Consider the following 13,781-nt stretch of genomic DNA (forward strand, 5'->3'; position numbering starts at 1 on the left):
CTTATCTATCAAATTGAATTTACTTTAGATTTTGATAATTTCTTATTGCTAATCCTTGACTAAATGTCACAAATCTAAAAAAGTATAAAGTGGGAAGTGTGAGCGCCTTTAATTTAAGCTCTGAGTATTTATAGCTATCAAAATATTTTATTCAGATTTTTTTTAGTGACTGCTATTGACAATTGCATATAAAATTATATTTATCTCTGATCATTTTTGTTATATTAAATTAATTTTTTTTTATACAAATTACTCATTGCATGCTCTGTCACTTGCTATCGTATAAATACTTTTTTTAACAACTGTCAAAATTAATTTCATTTCAGTATTTTTATCAAGTTTCTGTTGCCTAAATTGTCAAAAGTCTAATAAATTTTAAAGTTGTGTAATTTACAACGTTGTTGTAAGCAACAATAGAAGCATAAAAAAATAAAATTTCATTCAAATAATCGTACATTTTGATGAAGTTATGTCTAAAAATATGTGCAGCTTACCTATTGATAAATTTGAAGCTTTGGTTAAGCTCTAGGCGTGGGCGTAGGCCTGATGTTGATAACGTAAGTAGCAATGCTGTAAAGATATAATAAATATTGTAATAACTTAAGCTTATATACTTCAATATAAAATATTTCAATCAATTTGTTAGTAAACTGCCCTCTCATGCTCTTCACTTTAGTTGCAGTTGGCTTTGCATATTCAATTTAAGTGCATTACGCTAATTAACAATGTTAAATGCTTTAGATTGAACTTGTTAAGCTTTAATTTGCCTAACAAGCTTATGCTGAAAGTTTAAGTTGCTACATTTGCTGTTAGCCTACTTATCAGGCTTTTTACCAGCCTCCCCAGTCTGCCTGCCCGCCTATTTTTGTTGTTGGCAATAGCTTTGGCTAATTTCATCAACAAATACCCCGCGTGGTGCTGCTGCTGCTGCTGGTGATGCTAAAGTCAGTTCTTCGCACAGCTGCTGCTTTCCGCATGCTTTGAAATCATTTTCAACTTTGCAATATATCTACATATATGTATAATAAATTTCCATTTGCCTTTGTTAGCACCCCACAAGCTGCAAAGCTCGAAAGGGCGTGCCGAGCCTCTCTGCTTAGATTCAAACTGGTATGCGCTGCCTCAAACATGTGTTTATGGCTGCCAGCTACACTGAGAGAAAGTGAAATGCACAGCACAAATGTTGAAGACAAAACAAAAGTTAAAATAAACTTAGCTTAAATGCATACAGCATTAAGTTGTATTATTAATACTGTTTGATTAATAATCTGGAAATCTTGAAATAGTTCGTTAGCTCAGCTGCTTCACTTAATATGCAGCATTGAGTGTTGTTGTCTCGACTCTTAGCTCATTAGTCATAAGCAAGCTTGAGTAAGTGCACTTCTCTAATATTTATAATTATATAATATGAAATCTTAAAGTATATAAAGTAAAAGTAAAGTATATATATCTAATTGCTTTAAAATTTACGCCATTTACTTTGAAACTGCTAAATTTACTCAGGCAACGCTTTCATCTATACACAATTTATTTAGTTCCAATTGAATTGCAGAATATTCGGCATAGCAAAAATGAAATATTTCATACTTGGGCTCAGAAAAATAAAATGAACAATACACTAAGTACATATTAACCTAACTAATTGCTATAAAATATACTCCATTTACTTGAAAGCTGCTAAATTTACTCAGTCATTTACTTTCCCTATCCAATTTTAAGTCCACACTTGGAATTGAATTGAAGAATATTCAGACCAAGTGAAGTATTTCGCACTTGGGTATAAAAATATAAGATTTACCATTTTTTATTATTCTATATACCATATATCCTAAGTATTTCATGAGATTATCAATATGCTGACATCATTTCGTAGGGGATACGCGCTATTTGTCCCTAAACTTTGTTTTCTGCGATTTGAAGAATATTCGAGATTGCAAGAAGTATTTTATACTTGTGATAAGAAAAATAAAATTAATAATATTCTAACTAAATATTAATCTATCTAATTACTATAAAATATATTTCATTTACTTTGAAACTGCTCAATTTACTCAGTCAGCGCTTTTATCTATACAAAGTCCACACTTGGAATTGAATTGCAAAATATTCGGCATAGCAAAAGTCAAGTAAACATATTCCAAATATATATTAATCATATGCTATTATGTTATATATCATATAGCCTACGTATTTCATATTTAGCTTAAGCGCTTAGCTATATGCTGACAACGTTTCGTTTCGTATACGTGATATTTAGCCAAACTCTGTTTTCAGTTCGCTCGCTGCTTTTCTCCCAGTGCACTGCTATCTAAGTCTGTCTGTCTGTCGTGCCAGTCTGTCTGCCTTTGTTTACATATTATGTACATATTTTTTTGGCCTCTTGTTTTGCACGCTGTGTTGATAAGCGGCGGCGGCTGCTGCTGTTGCTGCTGCTGCTGCTCTCGCGTTATCAAAAGTTGCTCAAGTGCCCAAGCTGTTTACTTCGGCAACAATCTGGTGAGCCCGAGTTGAGTCAGAGATTGAGCTAAAAGCTCAGCCACGCTCAGTGTGTGCCTCATTTCCTAGTCGACGGCGGCGCATAAGACTTTAACGCGACTTTAATACATCATCAACAACCGGCTGCTTGGGTTGGGAATTCAAAATGCGAAGCACATTTCGATTGATTTTCTTATGGAGCTGCTGCCTCGTCATGTTGCTGCCAAGTTTGTGCCACACACGTAAGTCCGCCATTGATTATGGCTTACAACCAACCAGCCACACACACGACTCAACTATACAAATATATAAAAATCTATATATCTATATAGAGCCGAGCAGCTGCCAGACGCCAGACAAGACCAGCGGCCAATGTGTGCACTTTAGCAGTTGTCGTTTTGTACTGCGGCATTATGCGATGTACAAGGAACATATGCCGCCCGCCGTAATGCGTTTTCTGCAGAGATCACGCTGCAGGCCCAAACACGATGGCGTAAGTTGCCCCCCAAAGCCATTAGACTGACAGTCGAACGAACAGTCTGGCAGCAATAACAAAACAAAATGCGCAATGTTTAATACTAATGAAATATGTTTCTGTTTTTGTTGCTATTTTTTATATGATGACCGGGACCAAAGTATCATTTGTGCTGTGAACTAAACGATGTAATTCCTGCGAATGCCAACTCAAAGCTAAAATGAGCGCTGTGGACACGTTAAGGCAACTTCAAAGCACACACACACACACATAAGCGTACGCATGTGTGCTTTGATCTGCATTATTTCAACTTTATGCTGGTTTAATGCACAGTGCGTAAAAAAGTTTACAGCCAGCGTTACGTTCCACGTTCCTTTCCCTTTCCCCTTCCCTTTCCTGCTGTAATTATAATCTCTGTACTTCGTATTAAGTGCGTCTCATCTCAGCAGCAGCAGCAACAGCTGCTAAGGCAGCGGCAGCAACATAATTTAAATATATGTATATATACTCATACTCATTCTCATTCTCATGCTTATGTTTGTTTTGCTACTAAAATAAATTTTCAACTGCCAACTGTTGTTGTTGTTGTTGTTGTTGCCAAGCAGCTTCAAGTCTTAAGCTGGATTAATAACGCAAATACTTTTGCTTGTTAGATTAGGCGTATTTTTTTTTGTAAATTATTATAAATATTAGTATTGTCAGCTAGACGCGCTTTGATGTTTGAAGTAACCCTCGCTTAATGGCGCTGCATGCTTTGGAATTATAATTGCAGCTGTGAATCGCTTTGAAGTCTCAGGCAACCCTCGCTTCCATTTTTAATGTGTCACATTCATTTAAAACATTTGTATGCCACACTAAATATTTTAGATAATTTATAAATATTTTACACAAATAAATGATTATTTTTTTCTTTTTTTATAGTCTATAATTTGTATTGTATTTTATGCAATTAACTTTTATGCCTATATGACTTCTTTGCCTAATTTTAATGAAAATGAATTGAACACTTGAAGTGTTAACAAATTTATTTACTGCATGTGACCCCTCAGCAATCTTCTAATTGCAGCTTTAAACTTTCAGCCAACCCTCGCTGCGGTTTTTTGTTTCGTTTTTTAATATCCCAGCTCTTAAGTGATATTTACTTATGGCTTAAGTATGTGAGAGTCTTTTAAAATTCTTTAATTCCACAAATAGATGTTTATTTCTTTTTTTTTAATACTCTATAATTTGTATATTATATTATTCAACAAACTATTAAGCATATTTGCCTTCTTGCTCTAAATCTAATTCATTAAATTGAGCAAATGAATTGAATTGAGTATGTTAACAAATTTATATGTTGGCTAGCAATTTTTCTTGTGTTTTTTTTTAAGAATTGCAGCTGTGACTTGCTTTGAACTTTGTGGCAGCCCTCACTGTGGTTTGTGTCTTTTTTAGTATATTAAACTAAAATAAGGAAATTTGTAAATATTTTACATAAATATAAGATTATTATTTTATTTATATCCTCTTTAATTTGTAACTAATTTTAATGAAAATTAATCGAAAACAACAAATTTATTTGCTATATTCGACCCCTTAGCAATTTTTCTTCTTTTTGTTTATAATTGCAGCTGTGACTTACTTTGTAGCAACCCTCGCTGCTGTTTGCTTCTTCTTAAATATAACATAAGTATGTCAAACTGTAGTTATTGAATCTTTTAATACTTTGAAATCCACAAATAGAAGTTTATTTATAAAAAAAAAATCTATAATTGTATTTTATTCTCTTAACGTTTCCCATAATTTGAATGAAAATTTAAATTTTCTGTATTCCATTCCCCTCTTTAATTTTTTATAATTGCAGCTGTGCCTTTGAACTTTGTTGCAGCCCTCGCTGCGGTTTGTTGTGTGTCTCTCTCTTTTTAATGTGTTAGCGCTTAAGTGACATTCACGGGCCGCTAAATGGCCGCGTCTAAAATCACGCAACATTAAAATGATTTATGCTGAATAATTTGAGTGTAAATGAAGCAAAAGCCAAGCTGGTCAGCAGTCTTTGCTGTCTGTGGTTGGTCCAGGTTTCAGTTGCGCGAGTCCAGACTGGAGTGAAGACTGGGAGTGGGAGTGGGAATGGGAGTGGGACTGAGACTGGGGCGTTGAAATGCAGACACCTTGTGCGCGCTGCTCGAATTTCAGACGACTGTAGGCCAACAGCAGCATCCGCATGGTACAACGCCCAGTCGCTGAAATTGCAGACAACGCGGCCAAATGATAAATGGCCCAAAAGCACATTTGAGTTGCTGCTGCTGCTGCTGCTGCTGCTGCGGTTGCTGATGCTGATCTATTAGACAAATGCACGCCCAAGGCCAGTTGCTCACACATATCATAGGCGAACTGGCTGCAAACTGAACTGAGCTGAGCTGCTGCTGCTATTTATGGAAAGTTTAGCCGCAGCTAAAGTTGTGCAGCAATTTTTATAATTATTCTAACAGAAAAAAGGCGCTGCGCTGTCAGAAATTAAATGAGAAAGCAGCCACTAAAACACTAAAAGCTTGTGCTACGTTTAAAAACTGATGCTGATGCGTTGTTGTAAACAAGTTTAGAGCATAATGCATGGCCATAAGTTGAGGCTTTGAGGAGTGAGCAGCAAGCTGTTGAATCAGTTGCTGCTGCTGCTGCTGCTGCGGTGCAACAAATGTTGTTAACAAGCATATTTTGACAGCTCGACAAGATGTTGCCAGATGCGCGAACAGCAACAACAACAGCAACAACAACTGAGCGCACATTTACATACAAATATTGCAAGTCAGCAATGCAGAGCTCCAAAGCCTCAACTGTAGAGTCTGACCAGGCTATAGACTTGAGTTCTAGCTCTAGCCACATGTGTGTTGCTGTTGCTCGTTGCTGTTGCTGCAGCTGTCTCATAAACATGACAGCAACAAAGTGCTGAGCTGAGTACGTTTGGCATTGTTTTTAAAAACTATTTGGTGCATTTTAATAAACATTCGAGAGTGCATTTAATGAAACGAAGACTCTCTATATGTGTGTGTGTGTGTGTGGTCATAGTTTCAACTGCAGCATTAGCGTTCTGGCCACATATATTTCTCTAATTGCATTTCGCTGTTGCATGCTAAATGCTGTGGCCTTATATGCCACACTATATATCTCGCTCTCGCTCTTCGTGTGTGCGTGTGTGTGCGTGTGTGGTCACATACTCTTCGTGCTCACTGTTACCTACACCACAACGTTGCTACGCTGTGCTGGGCTGCTGCCTGCCACGCGCTGTTGCATTGTTGCCGCTTAGGACTTTGGCTTGCGTTTGCTTCATGTTGTCGTCGTCGTCCTCGTCGTCCTGCTCGTCATCGTCTATCAGTTGCCAAAGGAATGCAATTAACAAGTGCTATCAAATTTGCCATTGCAAGGAAACTTGTCGTAGCGCTGCACCTGCTGCTGCTGCTAAGCACTGCGCTATTCATTTGTGCTGCATGCAACACAAAGTTGAAGCATAAAATAATCAAAGCAACAGCCTTAAGTGGTCTAAGCTCGCATGCAAAATTGTTTAGGGAAAAACTAATATGATACGGTAGGGTGGGATTTGATAGCTGAAAACAATTTACAAAATGTTATAGCAAAATTGTAAAACGCGTGAAAATTCTGAGAATAGAAATGCGAACTGGGAAGTTTATGCTGGATTTATTGTTATAACTTTTTAAAAATTATACAACTTTCAACTTTTGCATTAATTAATTTTTGAATTTAAAAATTTTCTATTCTCAATCTCGTCAATTTTGCATTAATTAATTTTTGAATTTAATATTATTCTACTTTAGAACTATTTCTATACCCATGCGAAATATTCTCAGTACTTTTGCTATATTTCTATTATTTTTAGCTTTTAAACGAGCCACCCTAATGAGCAGTGCTTAGCTGTCAAATCGATTTTCAGCTCTGCAACTTTATTTTAACATTTAATATTAAAAGCATTTGTTCAATTTCGTTGGCTATTTAACTGACAGTTTAGTTCGCTGCCCATAGCACATTTGGCATTTTTGCTGTCGAGCTTAATTAAGCCTCAGTTCAGTTCAGTTAGAAATGAGCTAAGACCTGCAGGCAGCAGTCGAAGCAATTCGCCTGCCAATCGCAGGCAGCAACAAGAACCTTAAATTCAATAAATGCTGAAAAGCAATTAATAACTGATTGACAAGTATTTATCGGAAAGGATATGATGAGTAAGCGGTATGAAAAAAGCCATAACTGAGCAGAAAACTGTTGAGCTCGACTGAAGCGGAGTAACCCAACACCCAACACCCGGTAAAATGTGAAGCGTTGTGCTCGATATGGAGCAAGGCCCATGAGAACGCAGAGCGCAGCGTGGAAATTCAAAACCCAAAGTCGAGCAGCAGCAGCAGCAGCAATAACGCAGCAGAATTGACGTAGACGGAGATAAAAGAACAATCAACAATACGCTAACAACAAGAAGCAGCAGCAGCAGCAACAACAACAACATGGCGAACAAGCATAAACAAGCTGAGTATATCCAGGGTGGGGTTGGGGGGGGTAGGATATAGCATAAAATGTAGCGAAAACTTTGGAGAAATCATTAATAACGCTGGGCAAAGCGCAGTGGCATTGGCTTGGCTGAAAGGACAAGCGCAAGGACATGCAGCAGGAGCAGCGTCAGCTCAGCGCAGCTCCGTCAATCAAAGCGCAAACAGAAACAAAATGAATGGGCAAACAGTGTACGAAGAGAATGGCAATGTCCAAAGCGCACACAGAGATACAAATACAGAGTTGGAAGAATGGAACTCCACATTGCAAAGGGGTCAGCAGTGAAGGAAGAAGCAGCAGCAGCAACAACAGTGAGGCTGCTCTGCTGGCTAAGCGACTGTTTAGCTGCTTGTTTGGCTGCGGTTGGACAGGCCGAGGTCCGAGGCTCTGGCTCTGTCTCTGGTGACTGCGGATGCGAGTGCGACTGGAAGCGACTGCGAATGATGAGCGAGTGCGAATGAGCAACGAGCCTGACGACAACTAGGACGGCGACGATGATGATGAGACATTGAGCGAGCGATGTGGAACGGATGTGCAGTTGTTGTGGTCTCATGGCTATGGCCTGTGGTGGGTTCTCCGTCCGTCTGGATGGCAGCAAAGAAAAGCACAATTATTCATTTGCACAATGTCAGAAAAGTGTCAGGCCGGCGCCAAAGGAGCAAAAGGATTCTACAACGAGCTACAGACTCTAACGCTGCGGGCCGCCGCTCGAAACAAAAGCGATAATGATGAGCACGACACTTTGCTAGCTCCAGCTCCAGAGTTTTGATCTGAGCAGCGCAAAATTCTGAGCAGAGCATAAAGATAAAGTCAGCGGCAGCAAAGATGAATCCATCCCGTCTACGCTGCTAACCTTTCGTAGCCCATTCACATAATTAAGTGAACTGTAATTGTAACTGTAAAGCTGTAAAGCGGCCAAGTGACGCTTTTGTAGACTTGTGTGGCCTGTCGGATATTTAAACGTTACGTTGCATTAAAATTAATGCATTAGCCCAAGTGCAACATTGTTATCAGCATGCACACATGAGCAAACACACACACACACACACACACACATAGAGAGAGAGAGAGAGAGCGAGAGCAGCTGAGCCGCTTGATGCTTGCAACAATGAGCCTGGACTAACACACAGGCTGGCAAATCCGACGCCTCCAACTTTCACGTGGTCACACACGAACGAACAGCCCAAGCTCAGCCCCCAGCCTCACAGCTTTAGCTCGAAACACAAAACGTATTCACAGGCATGCACATAAATGTGTGTACACAAACACATATACCTATACTATACGTGTGTGTGTGTGACACTCACATATTACTTGTAGTAATTTCTCACGGAAATTCATAACCTTCCGCAACTATTCAACATTTGTGTGGCTTACTATGCCGCGTGAGTTGCGCCTTCCTTGCTAACCATTGGCCTACATCTACATCCGCGTTATTTGCCACACACACACACACACACACACACATGCATACACACGAATCTCATTGCTAACTGACACACAAACCGAGTGAAACGTTTTCGTTGCTTTTTCGAACTCGCGCGCTCTTTTCACTTCGAACTTCACGCTCTTTGCACTGCGACGCTCTTAAATTCTTACGATATTCGCTCAGTTGGCGCATTAAGAGCGCAGCTAAGAGCGTAGTTCGAAAATATTTCAATGCTTAGTCGTTGCGTATTATTTTGCATTGCATTTAAAATAATTTAATTATTTTTCAAGTCCAAATATAAACAAGAAAAAAAATATATATAAAAATAATTGAATCATTTTGTAAGTCATATATAGACGAGAAAGCAAATGTTTGTAAATTTCAAATATAAATAATTGTGCTAAATTCAAAAATATTTCCATGCTTAATTAATTGTGCTAAAGCGTAAAGTTAGCGCTGCACATTAATTGCCATTAAACTTCAAACTAAATTAAAAAAAAAAGTATTAGAAAATTTCTTATTAATAATAATTAATTGTGCATAAGCGTAAAGTTAGCTCAAAGCTTAGCGCTGTGTAATACTTTGCCTTAAGCTTTAAATTGTATTTATATTCAAGCCAAAAAATACAAATTTATATTAAATAAATTTCTTATTATATATAAATAGTTGTGCTAGTTCGAAAATATTTCAATGCTTAGCGTAGCGTAAATTTCAAAGAAATTAATTTAAATTTTTAGCCAACTGTTGACAAGCAAACAAATGTTTGTAAATTTATGCATAAATATAAATAATTGTGCTAAGTTGAAAAATATTTCAGGTCGTTGGATGTTGAATAATTGAAATATTTATTAAGCCATATACATATATCCAATAAAATATTTGTAATTTATGCTTAAATATAAATAATTGTGCTAAAGCGTAAAGTTAGCTGCATATTATTTTGCATTAAACTTAAAATTGAATTGTATTTATATTTAAGAAACAAATTTTAAAAAAGTTAGTAAATTGCTTGTTAAATATAAATAATTGTGTCTTTGCTTTTTGTGCTTTTTAATTTGTAAATTTATTTATTATAAATAATTGTGCTAAGTTCGAAAATATGTCAATGCTTAGTCGTTGCTAAAGTCTTTGCGTATTTATATTGCATTAAACTTAAAAGAATTGAATTAATTTTTAAGGCACAAGAAAACAAATGTTTGTAAATTTATGCTTAGCTGCGTATTATTTTGCATTAAATTGTATTTATATAAAGCAAACATAAATAAATTGCTTATCTTATAAATAATTATGCCACACTTATATATTGCTTCAGTCATTAATGTTATCGCGCTTGCATAATTGACATAAATATATCATGATATTGCTTAATCAATTGAACGACAGCTACTGGCATTTTCCCTAATGGCCAACGATGCGCTTTAGCTTGGCTAATAGAAAGCCCAAATCCAAAACCAGTTGAAACTGAACCAGTTGTTGTCAATTTCAATATTTTGTCGATTTGGGAAAAGCTGTCTAAGCCAGCGCTGAGCCGAGCCGCACGCCTACTAAATTAAGTGCCACTTAATAATCAAAATTACGCGACGCTGCGGCGCAGATAAGCCGCAGCCGCAGCAGCTTGAGGTCAAAAGGCAGCGAGACAGAACGACAGAAAAAATGTGAGACAGTTTAATAAATTTTCCATTAATGAATTAGAAAACTGGCGGCAATTCCTCAGCGACCCGCGACTTTTGCTTTTTCATTTCAAGCATGAAAATGTATGCATGGATTTTAAATGTTTGCTGCGCTGGCATTAAGCTTTGATTGCAATTAATATGCAGCAAGCACAAAAATGTGAGCTGCACATGCTACACACACATATGTAAATGTGTGTGTGTGTGCGGCACTTGAAGCGGCGGCGGCAGTCGCATGTGCAATTCATGAATTTCAATTAATTAATTAGGGCACACACAAATCTGGGCATGGAAGCCATAACTGCAGCCTAGGCTAGTGGCAGTTGCAAGCAATCGATGCAGCTAAATCGAGAGTCCTGATTGTTGCAGCAGCAGCTGCTGCCATTTGACAAAGTAGCTGTTAGATTGCAACGCATTTGTGCCCCCCAACCCGCCGCGGCATTTGATGCAACAGTTCGCTGCTTTTTCGCATACAAGTGACCCAATTACAAAGCCAGCTGAGTGGGCGGCGGCTCAGTGGGCGTGGCTGGGCTGAGATAGGCCGCACTTCGTTACGGCTTGTTGATTTATGCAATTTAGATTGGATTTTGCGGTGAGAAATTAATGCCTTGTAGATTAATGAGTGGTCGAGCCGAGTTCTGAGCTGCTCATCAACTTGACATGACCGAGAACAAGAACAAAAGGCGCTTTAAACTCTTTAAAATGTGCGCCCAACCCCACTACGCTTATAATACAAACATATATATAAAAATCCAGCACAAGTCCCCAAATTGCCATTAAGTACGCACCTACATTAGGCCCACACGCGTGTCTGTGTGTGTGTGTGAGACGTTAATGCTGCTGTTGTTGCTGGTTGCTGCTGTTGCTGGTTGCTGTTGCTGCTGCTGCTGTTGTGTGAGCCTATTTTAATCTCATTAAAAATGTAACAGAAAGGAAATGTGCTGTCTTTACTCACATTGTTGTTGTTGTTGTGTAGGGTAGGGGGCGTGGCTTGAATTTGTCTTTAAAATTGACTGAAAGCGAAAATCAGTGTAAACGCGCTCAGGACTAAAAAGGATGCAGGCTAGTCAACGACTTAAGCGGCGCACACACACACTAACATATAAACATACATATGTGTGTGTGTGTGCTTTTTTAGCTGTGTGTGCGTTTGCGGTTTCCTGTTTTGTGTGCTGCCACTTTATTTCGCGTTTATTATTTTACGCCTGCTTGGCGTTGCCAAAACACACACACACACACATATAAACACACACACACATTGTTGTTATTATTATTATTATTATTGGGCGCTGCTTTGTTTTTGCGTACGCGTTTGTTATAAAATTTATGAAAAGAAAGCAAAATCAAAATTATAATAAAATCAGATTACAACCAACTTGAACTTTTTTCTGTTCTGTGGATTCTGTGGGTTCTGTGGGTTAGTCCTAAGTCTGTTTTCTTTTATTTATATCTCTGCGCTTCATTTTATGAAAACATAAGCAATTTTTGCCATCGACACGACACCCAAAGCACAAAAAAGTTGCTCGGCGTTGGGCTTTAAGTCTCAGCGGCGCAGCCACCTACGCCACAGTCAGCCCCAGCCCCATTCCCATTCCCATTCCCATTCCCAGTGGTGCGTTTAACAGCGTTCCCATTTTTATGTGCCAGACATGTGAAAGCTCTTCATTTGCTGCGCCACCACCCACCCAGCCACCCACTCTGAGCTCAGTCAAGGCTGTAGCTTGACTTACCTCGTCGTCAACAACATTCTCATCTTCATTGCGCGCGCCTTGGCGTTGGCTTGACTCGAGGCTCGCTGCCTTTGGCTGGCGCTGATTTTATGGCATATTTTCTTGTTGTGGCTGGGGGTGGGGGTGTTGGCAACTTTATAAAATATGTACTTCAGTTAGTCTGTTTTATTGCAATTACTTAAGATTTTACTGTTTACGTTAATTGAGCATTGAGACTGCAGCTCATGCTCTCTCTAGTTCGATTGCATTGCAGCTTTAATTTAACATTAATTGATATGTAATAGGGCACGCCACACACACACACACACACACACACACACACACACACTTGTGTGTAGTGCAAACAAAGCCGCTTTTAATTACATTTTGCAGCCCCTTTCTCTTTTGTTTGTGTGTGTGTGACAAGTCGCTTTGATGTGCGCCTCAACTAAACGCTGCATGCAAATCAAATATTTACTTAAAAAAATAAAACACACACACACACACTAATACGCTTGCACACGCATTGTTAGCTGCTGCTCAAAAATAAATGTAAATTTAATTTTATTATTAAATTTTCTTGTACAAGTTTGTCTATTAAATCAAACACAAGCCACAGCGCACACACACACACACACACATATGTGTGTTTGTGTGTGTGTGTGTTGCTGTTTACGCACAGCTTGTGTGGTTTTGCTTGTGTATTTAAACAAATGCGGTTAATGTTCATATTTCATTTTAATCAGCCCTACGGCTATTGCTAACTGCTGCCGCCCTCGTCGCAGCTGTTAATGCCACGCTTAGTGTTTAGTGTGGCTGCCACACTCACGCGCATTTAGTTTACTTTAGTTTGTCAAACACAAACGCGCAGCCAATTGTCATAAAAATTACGCATACGTTTAATTTAAATGCGCTGAACTTTTGTTGTATTGTGCGGCCAATTCATTAATCCCGTATTTACTTAACACAAATAATTGCATTCTTTATGTAAGTTGCTTGTTTTTATAAATAAAATTGATTTACATGCGATGCGGTTAGCAACTGCTACAGGTTGACAGCCAAACAATTTTTAATATTAAAAGCAAATTCAAGTTTCAACTAAAGTGCATTGATATGCATTTTGAGCTTTTGTGTTGTATATTTATGTATTTCAACTGATTGTTTGTTTGCTGACCCAAAAAACTGCATTAATAACTATTATTGTAATATATTCAAAATAACAATCGACACAGCATTTGCATTTGCTATTAGCTCTGCTTAAGCTTTGCAGTTTGCCATTTTTTTTCACTGTTTATAAATGGGTTGGGGTTTGATTGTGTGCGCTTTGTGTAAAATAGCAAATCATTGTAATGGCAATTGTAGTTGTTAGTTTGTTTTATTTTTTTGCAGCCTGCCTCGTATCCGGCTTTGGGGCACGTTTCCGGTGTTGCCTGCGCTTGGCACAGTGGGGAATTCGTACTAAAAATAAGCCTCATATGATCTTGAATTTGTTGACA

At 38.2% G+C, this 13,781-nt stretch overlaps 1 protein-coding gene across 1 annotated transcript; it reads left to right on the forward strand.

The window, feature by feature from the left end:
- Positions 1-484: 484 nt before the first annotated feature.
- On the forward strand, positions 485-3,456 carry LOC108604022. The gene is made up of 4 exons (XM_017993267.2): positions 485-557; positions 2,547-2,717; positions 2,808-2,968; positions 3,112-3,456. Exons 2-4 carry the CDS (start codon positions 2,642-2,644, stop codon positions 3,172-3,174), a joined length of 300 nt encoding a protein of 99 aa, XP_017848756.1. The 5' UTR covers positions 485-557; positions 2,547-2,641; the 3' UTR covers positions 3,175-3,456.
- Positions 3,457-13,781: the final 10,325 nt, after the last annotated feature.

Source organism: Drosophila busckii, chromosome 3R, assembly GCF_011750605.1.
Source record: "Drosophila busckii strain San Diego stock center, stock number 13000-0081.31 chromosome 3R, ASM1175060v1, whole genome shotgun sequence".
Taxonomy (NCBI): Eukaryota; Metazoa; Arthropoda; class Insecta; order Diptera; family Drosophilidae; genus Drosophila; species Drosophila busckii.